Here is a 15,298-nt window from a genome sequence, read left to right as displayed (position 1 = left end):
ATGTCCTGCCAGCAGAGCCAGCAGCAGTGCCAGCCCCCTCCCAAGTGTACCCCCAAGTGCCCTCCCAAGTGCCAGACACCAAAGTGTCCCCCAAAGTGTCCTCCTAAGTGCCCTCCTGTCTCTTCCTGCTGTAGTCTGGGTTCTGGGGGCTGCTGTGGCTCCAGCTCTGGGGGCTGCTGTGGTTCCAGCTCTGGGGGCTGCTGTGGTTCCAGTTCTGGGGGCTGCTGTGGTTCCAGCTCTGGGGGCTGCTGCAGCTCTGGAGGTGGTGGCTGCTGCCTGAGCCACCATAGGCCCCGCAGATCTCTCCGTCACAGACACCAGAGCTCTGGATGCTGTAGCAGTGGTGGCAGCAGTGGCTGCTGTGGCAGCAGTGGTGGCAGCAGCTGTGGCAGTAGCCAGCAGTCTGGTGGCTGTTGCTAAGCTGGTGAGGAAGACTTCCCAAGTGTTGCAGGAGGAAGCCATGCTCAGCAGACTGGTTTAGGCCTGCTGCCCTTTCCTCTGGTTTATCTCCTTGAGCTTTGCTCTGAGATGCTGACATCTGTGAAAGATTCTGTATTTCACTCACCAGATGACAGAGCCCTTTTGCCTGTTTCTTACAAATAAAAAAGCCTTGGCAACCGGTCCTGACAAGACTCTTGCTCATTTCTCAGCATCATCCCCATCCCATCCTGTAGCCATCTTTTCTACTCTCAGATAGTTGCCCTCTGAGCTCTTTATTTATGTGTGCATTTCCTATAACTTTGTAACAACTCTTCTACTGTATCTGTAAGAACTACAATGGTCTTTTTATTTGTAATCTGATGTTAGGACTTAGAAATGGCAGTCACTTCTCACAATTTTAAAACCTGAGAAAAACTCAGTGTCAATGGACTTGAAGGTCAATGTTCACTATTAGACACTTATTAGAAGGACAAAAATCAATTCTCAGATTGAGGACAAAGAGCACATCAGCAAGTCTTTTCTCTTCACAACTGTGTCTTTCTTCCTCTGTTATAAACAAAGTTTTAAAGGAGACCTACAGAAATTAGCAGATTTTCCATCCCTTTATTTTGCTGCTGTAGCTGAGTTGTGACAATGTGGGAACTTCTGCACAGCTGACCACCGCAAAGGTCTCCCTCCTTCCCTTCTGCTGGTGGTTGCTGAAATCTTGACATTGAGGAGATCAGCACTCAAGAGTGAATGGTTTGGAAATCTTTGCCTGTGCCTGCTCCATCTTCTGTGATTTGTTTTCAAATCAAGTCACTGCAGTTGTACTAAGACAGTGGTTTCACTGAACTGTGGACACCTTCGGGTCTCTAACTCTGCCCTGTCCTTAGTAGGAAACAGGCTTTGTTGTCATTTTCCCTGTGTCACTTCACACTCAAGTGGCACCCAAATGCGGTCGTTCATCCTTCAACCTTCTGTTTTAAGTTTAGGTACACATGTGTAATAATATAAAAATGTCCTCAGTTATTTAAATAACAGTGCCATACATAATTTAAACAAAATAAATTCATTATATAAATGAAATGTTGAATTACCCTTCCACTATCATTTAGAGTTGTATGCCATAAAAAGTAATATTTTTCACAATGTAAACATTGTGAGAACTTGTCATTTAACATTTGAGCAATTTATAAAAGAGAATAGTTCTGCTAGAACATACAAATGAAACCTTCGGCTGAACATAATTTCAATAAAATTAATTATATGTTATAGAAAGCACCATTGAACTGAATGAAGATTTCTGTTGAGAAAAGTATAATGAATATTACACATTTCTACATATGCACAGGTATTTCAATCTAAACTCCATAAATAATAGACAATGTGCAAAGTTTTTCCTTCTGTGTTTGGTGGGTCTAACTTCATGTTATGGCTGGGCTCATGTATTCAGCTGCAAATGACTTAATTTGTGTTAGGACTGAATACAGTTTCATTGATTATGCACACCACAGTTTCATTGTCTACACCGATGGTCATCTACGCTGGTTCTATATGGTGGCTGTTAGCAATAATTCAGTGAGAACCACCAGTCTGCAGGTGTCTCTGTGGGATGCTGAATTTCAGACTTTGGTTGTGAGACAGGAAGAGGTGTACCTGGATGCTAAGAAATTCTCCTTTTCGTTTTGAGATTCCTCTTCCCCACGATCCTCAACAGCAGTAGATGCCATTGTTTCTCCTGATGGTAGCCATGATGCGTTCTATGTGCTGAAATGTCAGTAAGTCTCATTTTCATTTTCCTGATGTCTAACAACAGTAAATATTTCCCGTAAATTGCTGGTCATTTCTCTTTTGAGTCCCGGCTGCTTATTTCATTTTTCCTTTTATTAGTTTCATGATTTTAGGGTAACTTTGCAGGTCTTTGTGTCTTCTAGGTAGTAACACCCCAACAAATGTATTCTCTCCTCCTGAGAGCTGTCTCATTACTGGTTCTTACCTTTTCTGAGAATTCACTCTTCAAGGTCATGGAAATCTTCACAATTCTCTTTCCTGAACAACAGTTTAGAGTGTCCTCACTGTGCCCTATACTCTGAAGTCTTTTTTCCCTTTGTATCTCAAGTTATTGTTAGTCTTAGCTTTGGAGTTTGACTCATTTGAGAGGACTTTGTGCAGGGGAAGAGGAATGGATCCAGTTTATTCTTGAGTATAAGGATATTTTCTCGGGACCATTTGCTGAAGAGGCACTGTCTTCTTCCACGTGTGTTCGTGACACTTTCATCAACGATTGCGTGACTCTATCTGTGCAGGTTTAACTTGGGTTCTGATGTCTACATTACTTGTGCACACGTTTGTTTTCTCACAGTATGCAACACTTTTGGGCATTTAATATAATAACTATGCTCTGTAATATAATTTAATGAGGTGTTTTGATGCTTGTGACATTAACCTTTATGTGTTTGATTTCTTTGCTAGTGTGAGCTATTTTAAACACCACATTATTTTTAAGATTGCATTTTGCATTTCTGTGACAATTTCTATTATATTTAATAATGATTAAAACTAATTGGGAGTATGCTTTCTGTAATACAGTTATTTTCACAATATTAAATCTAGCTATATGTGAGAATGGTAGGTCTTCCCATCTTTTATTGTATTTTCAAATATCTTTCTTTGGTTTTATGAAGCTTTCATTGAAGAACTCTTTTACCTCCTTGCTCCTATTTATTCCAAGGTTTTCTTTATCTGATTCCATGAACGTGGCTTTTCCCAGTTTCTATGCTAAGACTTCACTGTTGACTTACAGAGATGCCAGTGAACTTGGAGTAGGGTTTAGTACAATACCACTTTGCTTTACATTGTATGAAAATTTTTTCCAGTTAAATTTAGGGAATTTTCCATATGGGATACTATAGTTGTCAAACAAAGACAATTTGTCATCTTGCTTTTGTCCTTGCATCCTTTTTTTGCCTTCCTTTACCAGACCTCTGGCTGAGACTTTAGAGTGGAGGAAGTGTACACTCTTGTCTTGGTATACATTATAAAGGAAGTCATTTGACATTTACCTCATTAATTCAGGAAACATTTGATGTATCTTTTCTATTTCTAATTTTCTCAGGACTTTTTTTTTTTTTGTTCAAGACAGGGTTTCTCTGTAGCTTTGGAATCTGTTCTGGAACTCTCTCTGTAGACCAGGCTGGCCTCAAACTCATGGAGACCCACTTGCCCCTGCCCCTGAATGCTGGGATTAATGGTGTATATAACCAACACCTGGGATCTTCAGGGCTTTAATTATGAATGATGGTTGAGTTTGATGTTTCATTTTGCTACCAGTGGAGAAGATTTTCACAATCCTGTCTAAGTCTATCCATACACTCTGTTTCATTTAATGCTTAGTAATTGCTCAACCATCTTAGCATCCATGAAGTCATACCAATCACCATGGCAAACTATTTTTCATTGTGCTCTATTTTAAATGTTGTAATAAAATATTTATTAATTCATTAATTTTCTCACATGAACATCTTGTGGTTTGATGATATTCACCCCTTTTCATCCTACTAAGACCTACAAGACATCCTTTTATGTCTTCTTCCAAATTCAAATTCTCTTCTTGGTTTTGTTTACTAACATGAATGTCTGCTCTGCTCATAGACTCCTGAGTATGGAGACATCCTCTGGAGCAAGGCAGCATGAGAGTGGCCACAGCCTGAGAAAAAACTGGATCTTTTAGACCTGAAGTCAAAATTGTCTACATCTACTCAGCTTGCAGACAACCACATCTATTGTGGTTGCTATGAATGAGCCTGTCGACAAGGCTTTGCTTTGTCCCTGCCTGACCTCTGACAATCTTATCACAACATCCTCTGTAATGGTCCTTGAGTCTTGGGAGGGGTGTGACATAGATGTCTCATTGTTGGCTGATAATATGCAGACACTTCTTTGAAGTTTGATCAGCTGTGATGCACTGCATGAACCATTGTCGATGGCGCAAAATTGTTGCTCCGATAAGGCCTGAGGAGTCTGATCCAGAGTATAGTCTTCTCTGCAGTCTGCAAACACCAGGGCCAGCAGAATAAGCATCCTAGTGGAGCAGGAAGGAAATATGACCCTGTGTGGGTGTGGATTGGCCAGCAAGTAGATGCCCTTGCCTGAAGCTGCTGATCTTTGGGGGCAGAAGAAATGAGGTTTATGGTAAACAGAAATGTGCTTTATCAGATTCCCAAGGAAAACTGGATTTGACTTTTGGTCATCCAGTAAGAACTTTTCTACCTGGTCAGAGTCCTTCTGTTTAGGATATTGTCACCAGCACTCCGATTATGAGGGATGGGATACTTTGGACAACTAGAACCCTCAGAATATCAACAGGTTTTTGTCAAAATATTCATCTTGTCTTGCAGCCTAAGTCTCCAGAATTTATACCCAAGGCTGACGCTAGTCTTTTTCCAGGTAGAATGATACTCATACATACTTGTATACAGGAATAAGTTTGGGTGTTGCCCTGCGTGGAGGCAGAAGTCTGGACTAGCTGGCATCTCAGCCACATCATCGTAGAAATCTTCAGATGAGCCATTCATAACTACCGTTAGGGAAACCAGGGATCAGATAATGGCCTCTCCCAGTTGCTAAGCAATTTGGAATAGCTGAGTAGTAAACTAAAGTCAAGCCATGTGATAGAGTGAAGTATTTCTCGAGACAATATGGACACGTGTACCTCACTCTGTCTCAGAGTTCAGGTTCCCATGGGATGAGCCAAGTGTTAGGAGTATCTATTTCCAATTTCACACTTCAATGAAGATGCCAGTGAGAGGATTGGACATCACCAGGAAGCTATAGGATCAATGTGTTCAACTACTGAAGATAAGAAAAATACAAACCCTAAGAATGATTGTTAAGCAGTGTATCATGACTACATTACACTTCATGGATTAAAGGAAAAATGATGTGGACCTACGCTGCATTATCATAGCAGCCAAAGTTTGTAACATATAATTTAGAGAAAATTATCAACGAAAATCAGAAAATCATATATTCAACCAAGAACAAATTTGAGAGCAGGTGGGAAAGGCTTCAGGCAAAGTAGCACTAAAGGGGGTAGGACATAAGGGAAGAGTTTCTATTTGTCGTAAGTGTTATATAGTCCTGAACAAGTCTTAGCTACTGACTTTGTGGCAACACAGTCTATGAAAGATAAAGGGGCTTTAGGGGTCACGTTTTCAGTTAGAAATCAGGGTATGTGTAAATATTACATGTACTTTTAAAAAACACTTGGGGACAGATCATAGATGAAAATAAATGACAGGAGACAGGAGATATACATCTCTCTATATGAAGACTCTCTGCACATTTATAAACACCCATGTTTCTCCACCATATTTTCTTTGTGCTCACCATGCCCCTGTGTCCCAAGCTCATATTATTGCCAAGGCTTGGTAATTTCAGAGTCCAACAGCATTTAAGGAGAAGAGATTTTTGTCAATTTTGTTTGTTTTATTCTTTGCCTCTTTTCACTGATATTTTATAGAGTTATGTAATCTTAAAATCATGGCTCTTTACAACCATATCCTTCTATGATGAATTCCAACTATTTCTACTAAATCTTGAAAAGAAAAAAATTGTTCTAAGTAATATGTTCATATAGCCTATGGTTACATAGAATATAAATGAACATCAGAGGCATACAGAGAGATGAGAGGTCTTATGACCACAGGAGAACATTCTTGTGAACTACTAACAACTGGTTTTAAAAGAACCTGCCTTCTGTCAGGGCCACAGCCCATTAGCGCTATGTCTCACTTGGGAGAGTAAACTGACTCTATACCTCTATTTCTTATAGGTGAACAGCATCATTCCCTGGGCCTCATGTGAACCCTTTTCCTGATTTTCTTCTTAAATGTGCCATCTGACCTTACCTGTAATAGCACATAGTTTTCATGAAAGAGATGTGCTGGCGTCTACAGAGTATCTATCAATAAATATTAAAATAGTAAAAAGAAGAGTAGTATATTTCTAAATGAGTATTATATGTAAATACATGAAATATATGATATAAAATATATTTACTTAGGGGGTTGGAGAGATGGCTTAGCTGTTAAGAGCTCTGAGTGCTGCTCCAGAGGACCTGAGTTTGATTCTTTCCAACCACATGGCAGACCACTTATCTGTAACTCCATTCCATGGGACCCGACACCCATGCAAAATATTTATGGCAAAAGTTTTATCCAAAACACTAAAGCACATAAGAAAATATTTACTGAAACAAATGTAAATAAACAGATAAAATAAGGATGTCCGCTCTCTCTGAACACAATTCCTGCTTCATTATTATTAATTCATATTAACTTTGCCAACTATTGGTTTTCCTTGGTACATTTTCATATACATTACCTATTGAACCTCTTTATATTCTTTCAATTACTATTTTTAAAGACAGTATTTTTATTTTATAATGTGTGTGTGTATTTCTGTCTCTCTCTGTGTGTGTCAGTGTTTCTGTGCACAGCTCTCTCTGTTTGTCTCTCTGTGTGATTATGTGTACATGACTTCATGTATTTGGAGGTAAGAAGAAGGTGTTAGACACCCTGAAGCTGGAGTTACAGGAGATTGTGAACTGTTCAATGTAGATTCTGGGAACCAAACTCAGATCCTCTAGAGGAGCAGTGTGCATTTTTCACTGACCAACCATCTCTCAATTTCTGTCTTTAGCAAGCAGTATCCTCACGATATAATTAGCAGTATGCACATGCACGTTGTAATCGGTATATTAGGATGTTCTTTCCTGTGATCCATATTCCATCTGTTTCAATATTTTATTCATTTTCATAATATTCTATAAATATTCTCCTTAACATTCCACTGTAATGGTTATTGGGAAGTGTAGCAGGACAGATAGAATTTCAGAACCACACCTCAGCATATGTTTGTGCTGAACCAGATGCATTATGCAGGCTTTTGATAATGTAGGCATCTACACTGCACCCGTATAGGCACAGTTGGGAACTACATGGATTGAATCAGACACCCAAGAAACTCAAGGTTTTCTTAGCTCAACTTGGGATATGAGTTGCAGATATTACATAAAGAACAAGCAGTAAAGGAGGAAGCCAGAGGTATGACTGGTTCCCGAGGCAAGTACTCTCTATGTATGCCAGGCTGAAGGATCCAGGAATTCACTTCCTCCCTTCATACCTGACCCATGTGCTAATAGATAGAGCATTCCTGGGTACCATGGAGGAGAGTTGTTGAGGAACATCTAGTCACCACCAATCACATTACCATCTAAGTGCCATGAGGAAGAGCCACACATGCTCTGACACTGTCCAGTAGGCTGAGGCAGAGCCCAGGATCAGAATAAAAGGGCTGAGGGACAGGGCACCTCCATCACTCACCTCCTGAGATCCCCACAGACTGTGAGCTTCCTGTCAACTTGGTAAGTGTCCATGGGAGGCAAGAGCAGAGACTTTTCCAGAGGGGCTGCCAGACTAGAGCTGAACAGGAGGCTGGGAAAGGTCTCTCAGCCTAGAGGCCATATCAATAGATCATAAAACATGGTGAAGGGTAAGGGCTGAGGCAATGGGGACATGGACACACAGTAGTGGCAGTTCTGAGACACTGGAATGAATGGGACTTTCTGGCTCAGGAGAGAACAAAATATCCTTGGTGTATATGAACCCCCCTCCCCAGGATGGGATGCTGAGCACAGAGAACTAAGCATTTGGACAGGCTATGAGGGGAGCTGGTCTGTGAAGAAAATGCTTCCCCTCGCCTTTGAAGAAGAGCTGAATCAGGAAAGAGCACAAAGAATCTCATTTTGTCATGGGAAAAAAAAAGAGCCCTGGTTCTGGATCTGTTCATACATTTCTTTGATCAATAGGACACCACCAGGATGCCACTTTGCCACCCTTAGCCAGAGCAGGCAGTGATTTGGATATCTCGGAAGTCTGAACTCACAACAGGGACTTGGCAGCTCTGACAGGGCTTAAATATTTTTCCTTCAGGTACTGAACTTTCTTCCCCATCAGTAATCTAGAAGGTCTTGAAATTCTGACTTTAAACTAAAATTACCTTCAAGTGACGATTTCTCTTTGCTCATACAATTACTTTTCTCTGAAATAATCTGTATACTGGCACATCTATGAGGACTAAGAGCAGTACACATTTTCCAATGTCACTAGATAACCATTCTGTGCTTCTGGATGCCAGGGGACAATGAGTATCTCAGTTGCATGGATTCTGCTGTTTTAGAGACATGATGAACATAATGTGACATCTAGAGCATATTAGAATTATGGAATTATAGATAATGTTTCTATGATACCAATGACTCCTCTGTGTGTCAGGAGGCGCCAGGTATCCACAGTGTCAGGTGGCTGACATGTGTGTATTCTCTTGCAGCTCCTGAACACACAAAATCCAAGATGTCCTGCCAGCAGAGCCAGCAGCAGTGCCAGCCCCCTCCCAAGTGCACCCCCAAGTGCCCTCCCAAGTGTCAGACACCAAAGTGTCCCCCAAAGTGTCCTCCTAAGTGTCCCCCTAAGTGCCCTCCTGTCTCTCCATGCTGTAGTCTGGGTTCCGGGGGCTGCTGTGGTTCCAGTTCCGGGGGCTGCTGTGGTTCAAGTTCCGGGGGCTGCTGTGGTTCAAGTTCCGGGGGCTGTTGCAGCTCTGGAGGTGGTGGCTGCTGCCTGAGCCACCACAGGCCCCGCAGATCTCTCCGTCGCAGACACCAGAGCTCTGGATGCTGTAGCAGTGGTGGCAGCAGTGGCTGCTGTGGCAGCAGTGGTGGCAGCAGCTGTGGCAGTAGCCAACAGTCTGGTGGCTGTTGCTAAGCTGAGGAAGACTTCATCAAGTGTCACAGGAGGAAGCCATGCTCAGCAGACTCGTCCAGACTTGCTGCCTTCTCCCCTCCTGCTTCCCTTCTGTGCTGCCCTCTGAGATGCTGACATCTGTGAAAGGTTCTGTATTCCATTCACCAGAGGACAGAGCCCCTTTGCCTCTTTGTTTCAAATAAAACGGCTTTGGTGATCATTCCTGACAAGATTCTTGCTCATTTCTCAGCATCATCTCGATGCCATCCCTTTGTCATGTTTTCTTCTCCCCGATCTCTTGTCCCCTTTTACATATATTTATTTCTTATGCTTTCATACCGACTGTTTTACTATATTTCTAGGAACTACAATCATCTATGTAATAGTACCCTCTTTTGAGGACTTAGAAATGGCAGTCACTCCTCACAGATATAAAACCTGGGGACAAACCCAGCTTCTATGCAGTTGAAGGAGAATGTTCAGTACTAGACATTCCAGGAGCCTGTAACCCACAGGTCGAGTTGACTGGGAGTGTCGGGGGCTGCACCCTCACTTCCCTGCATCTCATAGCATCCTGGAGACAGTGGGGGTGACTGTGCCACTAGTGTTGTGGAGGGAGCTGGAAGTTTAAAATATTTACAAACTCTAAAAATTTCTGTTTGCTGTTGCTGCCCCTGAGCTCCTATGACAACAATATGCCTGTAAGCAATTGTACAGACCGTTGATTACTTTTCCCCTTCCCTATATCTACAATTTTATTTACAATTTGTCCTACGGATTTTCTCACTACATTTCAGGATTGGCGATTTACCTGAGTGCTCACTTTTCACTTTACCCCTGTGGTGTCTCATTCATCTTGGTGTCCATCACGTTATTCTTTGGTTCCTCTAGGCCATAGCTCCCATCGTAGACCGTAGACCTCACAGGGGGTCCTTCTTGATCAAATCATATTAATTTGGAAGGAATCCATAGCCTCTCATTTCTTATGGAAACAAAAGCAAAACCTCACTTTCGCAAACTAACCTTTTTAAATTTCTAGGTTGGCTTAATTTTGTAACTTTTACAATTTAATGTGTCTCAGTAGTTAGCTCATTAGCAGTCAAAAAATCCAAAGAAAACACAATTACATACATAATCCAGAGTCTCTGTGTATTTTCCATCTTTATGAGGTTTATTATAAATTTTAATACTCTTTATTGTGGATCTATCAATTTTTTTGATTGCTTGAGGTGGATCTTGAAGCTTCTATGTTAGCTGTCTGTACTGCTCAGATAGGGAATTGTGTTAACTCATGGTGGTTGACTCCTCCCCGCTGGTTTTCTGAGAATCTAATCTCTGGAGTAGGTATCAGGGAGGGTTGAACTCATCACCCAAACTCTTGGAAACAGTTGGTCCAATTGCCTCCAAGCAGACAGCATCTCACAGCCCACAATCACTAAGCATGTGCTCCTTAGCAGGACCTCACAAAAGAGCCCTCCTGCTGGCAGGAACCTGGAAGCCATCTCTTAAAGGAGCTGCACCATTATTCACTGCCAACAAACAGAGTCCACCTGAAAAAAATGCAGTTACCAAGAAATCGTATCTGATTCCATTTTTGTGTGTCTATAAGCCCTTTTAAAAATCTTTCTAATTATTTACGTGGATATATGTGTAGTATTTTGGAGAGCCATTTGTAAAATGTGGTTACTTGTCCCTCCACATCCGTTAGACACTTCTAAATAATCACTCAGACATTTAATATTAATTACAGAATGTTTAACCTATAGTTCCCGCTTGTTACTAGAAGCTCTTACATTTAAATTAGCCCATTTCTATTAATCTCTGTATTGTCACATGGCCATGACTTTTACTTATCTGCTGGCCTCTTGCTTCTTCAGCCACTGTGTGAGTCTCTCAACTCTGCCCTACTTTCTCTCTCTATTCAGTTTGGCCTTCCCATCTAGCTATATTCTGATAGCTATAGGCCAAAGCGGTTTTTATTATGAACCAATGAGAGAAGCATATACTGACAGTGTACAGAAGGGTTACCCACAGCGGCTGACTGTTTGGTATTGAATGACTTATTGGTGTGCTCTTCCCTAGGGAAGACCTGTCTTCCACTCTCAGCATTCCTTACCTGCCTGTAGTTCTTTCTGTAGAAGTGAGGCTCACAGGCTTTCCTCTGTTTACTTGTAATGTTTATGGTTGTTGTCCTTGTTTAGCTCATGTTTAGGCAGCCATGCTAATGAGACTTTGTGGGTACAGCCTATGACGTTACTAGGAGACACAATCACAGCAAACTCCCTGTTCTTCTGGCCCTTCTGATTTTTTTCACCCACTATTGCACAGTGACACCTGATCCTTAGGTGTCAGTGTTCTTATGCAGATGTATCAGATGGGACTGGTTCTCACGATCTGTATTTTGAGTGTCTGTGGTTTTCTCTAATGATTTTGTCTGATTTGAAGATAATTTTCCTTAATAGGACATGAGGACTATACTCTTCTGTGGTCATAAGGACAAATGAATACTTAGAGTGAAATTGGGGATCATCTTGATTAAATTAAGTAATTACAGCAAGTATTTCTCCAGGCTTCATGACTTAATAAGCCCTTGGTATTTGTGTACGGTTCAGTACCATCGATGAGTCTCTTCTTTTAAGAAGATCTCAACTCTAACTAGAGAGCTGTTGGTTAACCCCAGGGTGTGAATGCCACGACTGTAACCTTGGAGTTGTTGTGTCAATGCTGCTCATTGTTGTGCCTGATAGGAACCATAGCTGGATAGCACTGTTGGTTTGTCCCATCATTTGAAAGCTTGCATGGAGCCTTCAGGTATCATGAAACCTTTTCCTCAGTGAGGAAACATCCATGTCTATTCCAGCTCTGTGTCCTCAGGCCCCATGTCTGAAATGCTTGGTGTCATCAGCAATAGAAACTTGCTGTTCACCTGTGTGGGGAAAGCAAGATCAATGTAATATCCTGTATGTTTTGGGAGTTTCTTGACCTTTCCCTATCAACAGCTGAAAACAGGGATTCTCATGACGGACATTGGGTAGTTTTTAGATGGTCCTTGGCTGTTGAAGGAAACATTTTCAGCACAGGTGAGAAAATGTCATTTAAACTGTATATGTAAGTTTAGACACATACTTACATGCATTGTAACTTCTTTAAGTAAATAGCCAATATTATAGTTCTTATGAGTTTTTCATACATCCTTACTGTTATTTTGTTATTCTTCCTCTGTCTTCTGTAGTTATTGCTCTCCTCCTTCCTCACTAAAGCCGCCAACTTTTCTACATTCCCCTGACAATGTGTTGTAGAGTATTATTTTAGGTGTGCTACATTTGTTTATGCTGTGGAGCTTTGTTTTAATGATCCAAAATGCAACAATGTGCAGCATTCTTTTTCATGTTGCATTTGCATAACTCTGTGAAGTTGTATTACTTTTCCTCTGTAAAATGCATGATTGGTCTAATAAAGAGCTTGAATGGTCACTAGATAGTCATGAGAAAGGTTATCCAGGGCTTTCACGCAGAGAGAATAAATAGGAGGAGACATCTGGGAAGAGAAGATGCAGGAGGAAGAATAGAAGAGGTGAGAAAAGAAGGCACAGCCACACAGTCAGACAAACAAGGAATAAGAAGGACAGAAAAGATTTACAGAAACAGAGAAAGGTAAGAGCCCAGAGGCAAAAGGTGGACAGGATAATTTAAGAAAACCTAGCTGGAAACAAGCCAAGCTAAGGACAGGCATAAAGAAGAAAGAATAAGCCTCTGTTTGTGAATATTTGGGCTGGGTAGTGAAACCACAAAGAGCAAGAACAAAGAAATAAGTGTAAAAAGAGTAAGAATAAAAACCAAACAAAAAGCTATAAAACTGTAACATTCTATAACATTGTAAGTTGTATCCTGTTATTCCAGTCTCTCTCACTCCCCCAACACCAAGCCTACAATGTGTCCTTTTGCTTTCCTGATTTGTCCAGGATATGTACTCACATCTTCACATTTGGATGTAGGAGTCTCAGTCAAGGGAGAGCATGTGGCATCTGTCTTTCTGGGTCCGGCTTTCCGCAATCAATATGACCTACTTCATCCTTTAGCCTGTAACGATCATCATTTCATTTTTTAAGCTGAACAACATTCTATAGTGTACATGTAAAACATTTTTGTGTCCATTCCTTGGTTCAAGAAATTGAAGTTGTTTCCATTCCTTAGCTACTGTGAGTAGATGAGCCATGAACACAGCCGGGAAAGAATCTGTGAAGAACAAGTGTGTGTCCTTAGGCACAGGCCCAGGGGTAGTACAGGTAGGCTATGTGGTTCATTCCTTCATCACTTTGAGAATTCTCTGTAAATATTTCTGTAGTGGTTGTACCAGTTTGTAATCACACCAACAGTGAACAAGAGTTCTCTTTTCCTTCTACTGCCTTGATTGTGGTTTGTTGGCTATTTTTTTCTGATCTTTGCCTCTGATTGCAGAAGAGGAAATCTCCACATTGTTTTCAATGCATCTCTCCAACTGCTACCAGATGAACATTTTTCTGAGATAATTCTTATCAAGTTTTTTATTTGTTTTACAATCAATAGCTCTATTTATAAGGCCAAAGCATCTCTCTGCAAACTGAGAGCTAACCTATGGATATGAGCTGAGTCAACTTTTAGGAGACAGATATATGACCTCTGGGTTACGCATTATCCCTGCTATGTGAAACTGGCAGCATCTAAAGGGAGAGCACAGGGCTTCAGTAAACATACCTGGAAGTACCAAGAAGACAACAGACTACTAGTTTAAATAAAGAACTCTATTAACAGAGATTGGAAAATAAGACAATCTGTATCTGAGTTTTACCTTGAGATTGTAAATATTCCTTTGTTCAGACCTAACTCTTGGTGCCTCTACTATAAAAAGATGGGTTCAGAAACCGGTCTTTGACACAGCCTTACAAACACCATCTCTGGCTGTGGTTTCAGCTAGCTGATAAGCTTTTTGTGCCCCATGGAGATTTTTTTTATTTTTATTCCTGGATTCTGGTTCCTGAAATAAAGTTTGCTTCTGGTTTATTAGACTTTAGTGGTCTGTCCCCATCTTCGTGCAACCCCCCTGGACCCAACAAAATTCTCTGGCTTACTCCATTGTTCTGTGTTTCCGTTGTTGTGCCAATTCAGTGTCTCCTTATTACTATGATTCTGTAGTCTGAAGATCTGGAATGGTAAGATACTCAGAATTTTTCTTTTGGTTCAGGAATATTTTGACTGTATGGGGTCTTTTGTGGTTCCCTTTCAATTCTAGGATATAATTTTTATTTAAAAAAACACCTCTTTTCCATTGAAATGATTGAGATTGCTGTATGTTAAAAGCTTTTGTTAAAATGATCATTTTTACAATACTAATTCTATTTGTCTATGAACATGTGTAGATATGGAATAGAATATTGGGAGGGGACGGTGACTATAAGTCTCATAGAGGGGGTATATAGAAAAGTAATTGGTTAGAAGCTTCTCATATATATAAAAGAAATCTAAATGGAATCACCCAATATTGGAGAAGACAAAGCCCCAACAAAACATCTTGAGCTAACAGTGACATGAATGGGTTAAATATAATTGATTTTTTTTATTTACCAGCCCTATGGAAGTCCTAAGCAATTCAGCTGTTTGCTAAGATTATCTGTTGCTTGCTGTCTACTAACTGTTGCCAAAGATAATACCCTCATATCTCATCGAACATGGAGAAATCATGCTGGTGCCTAACTGGAGCCTTTACTGCTCCTGAATAGTATTCATGATCCTGGAACGTAATCTGCAACCTACAGAGGAAAAGCTAAACACCATCCAGTGATGTACCCTCTAATCCACCATGGTGATCTGCTTGTAAAATACGCTGGGAGAATAGTAGCACAAAGGTCGTGGAAACATCCAATGATACTTTTAATGAATTTAAGACCTAGTCCATGAGATAGATCCAATGCATGACCCTACTTTGTTGGTCCTGAGACTAAAGAGGTCACGGACCTAGGAAGCATCAAATACTACTGTATTACTAATGGAACACTGCAACTAAATCACCCAAGGGCATTCTTGAGTCTCCATAGATCA

The 15,298-nt window shown here is 40.8% G+C and overlaps 1 protein-coding gene across 1 annotated transcript; it reads left to right on the top strand.

Moving 5' to 3' along the window:
* On the top strand, positions 1–9,245 carry LOC119801170 (late cornified envelope protein 1D-like). The gene is made up of 3 exons (XM_038311657.1): positions 1–68; positions 189–398; positions 8,984–9,245. Exons 1-3 carry the CDS (start codon positions 1–3, stop codon positions 9,243–9,245), a joined length of 540 nt encoding a protein of 179 aa, XP_038167585.1.
* The last annotated feature ends 6,053 nt before the right edge of the window (positions 9,246–15,298 follow it).

The sequence above is a fragment of the Arvicola amphibius genome, chromosome 14, assembly GCF_903992535.2.
Source record: "Arvicola amphibius chromosome 14, mArvAmp1.2, whole genome shotgun sequence".
NCBI classification, from domain to species: Eukaryota; Metazoa; Chordata; class Mammalia; order Rodentia; family Cricetidae; genus Arvicola; species Arvicola amphibius.
The sequence above is the reverse complement of the archived record's forward strand: the minus strand, read 5'-3'. Positions and strand labels throughout refer to the sequence as shown.

Coding starts and splice junctions, on each gene's coding strand:
- LOC119801170 (XM_038311657.1), top strand. CDS start 1: ATGTCCTGCCAGCAGAGCCAGCAGCAGTGCCAGCCCCCTCCCAAGTGT. Junction 69..188: donor ACCCCCAAGTGCCCTCCCAA/GTGCCAGACACC, acceptor CTGTGGTTCCAG/CTCTGGGGGCTGCTGTGGTT. Junction 399..8,983: donor AGCAGCTGTGGCAGTAGCCA/GCAGTCTGGTGG, acceptor TCCATGCTGTAG/TCTGGGTTCCGGGGGCTGCT.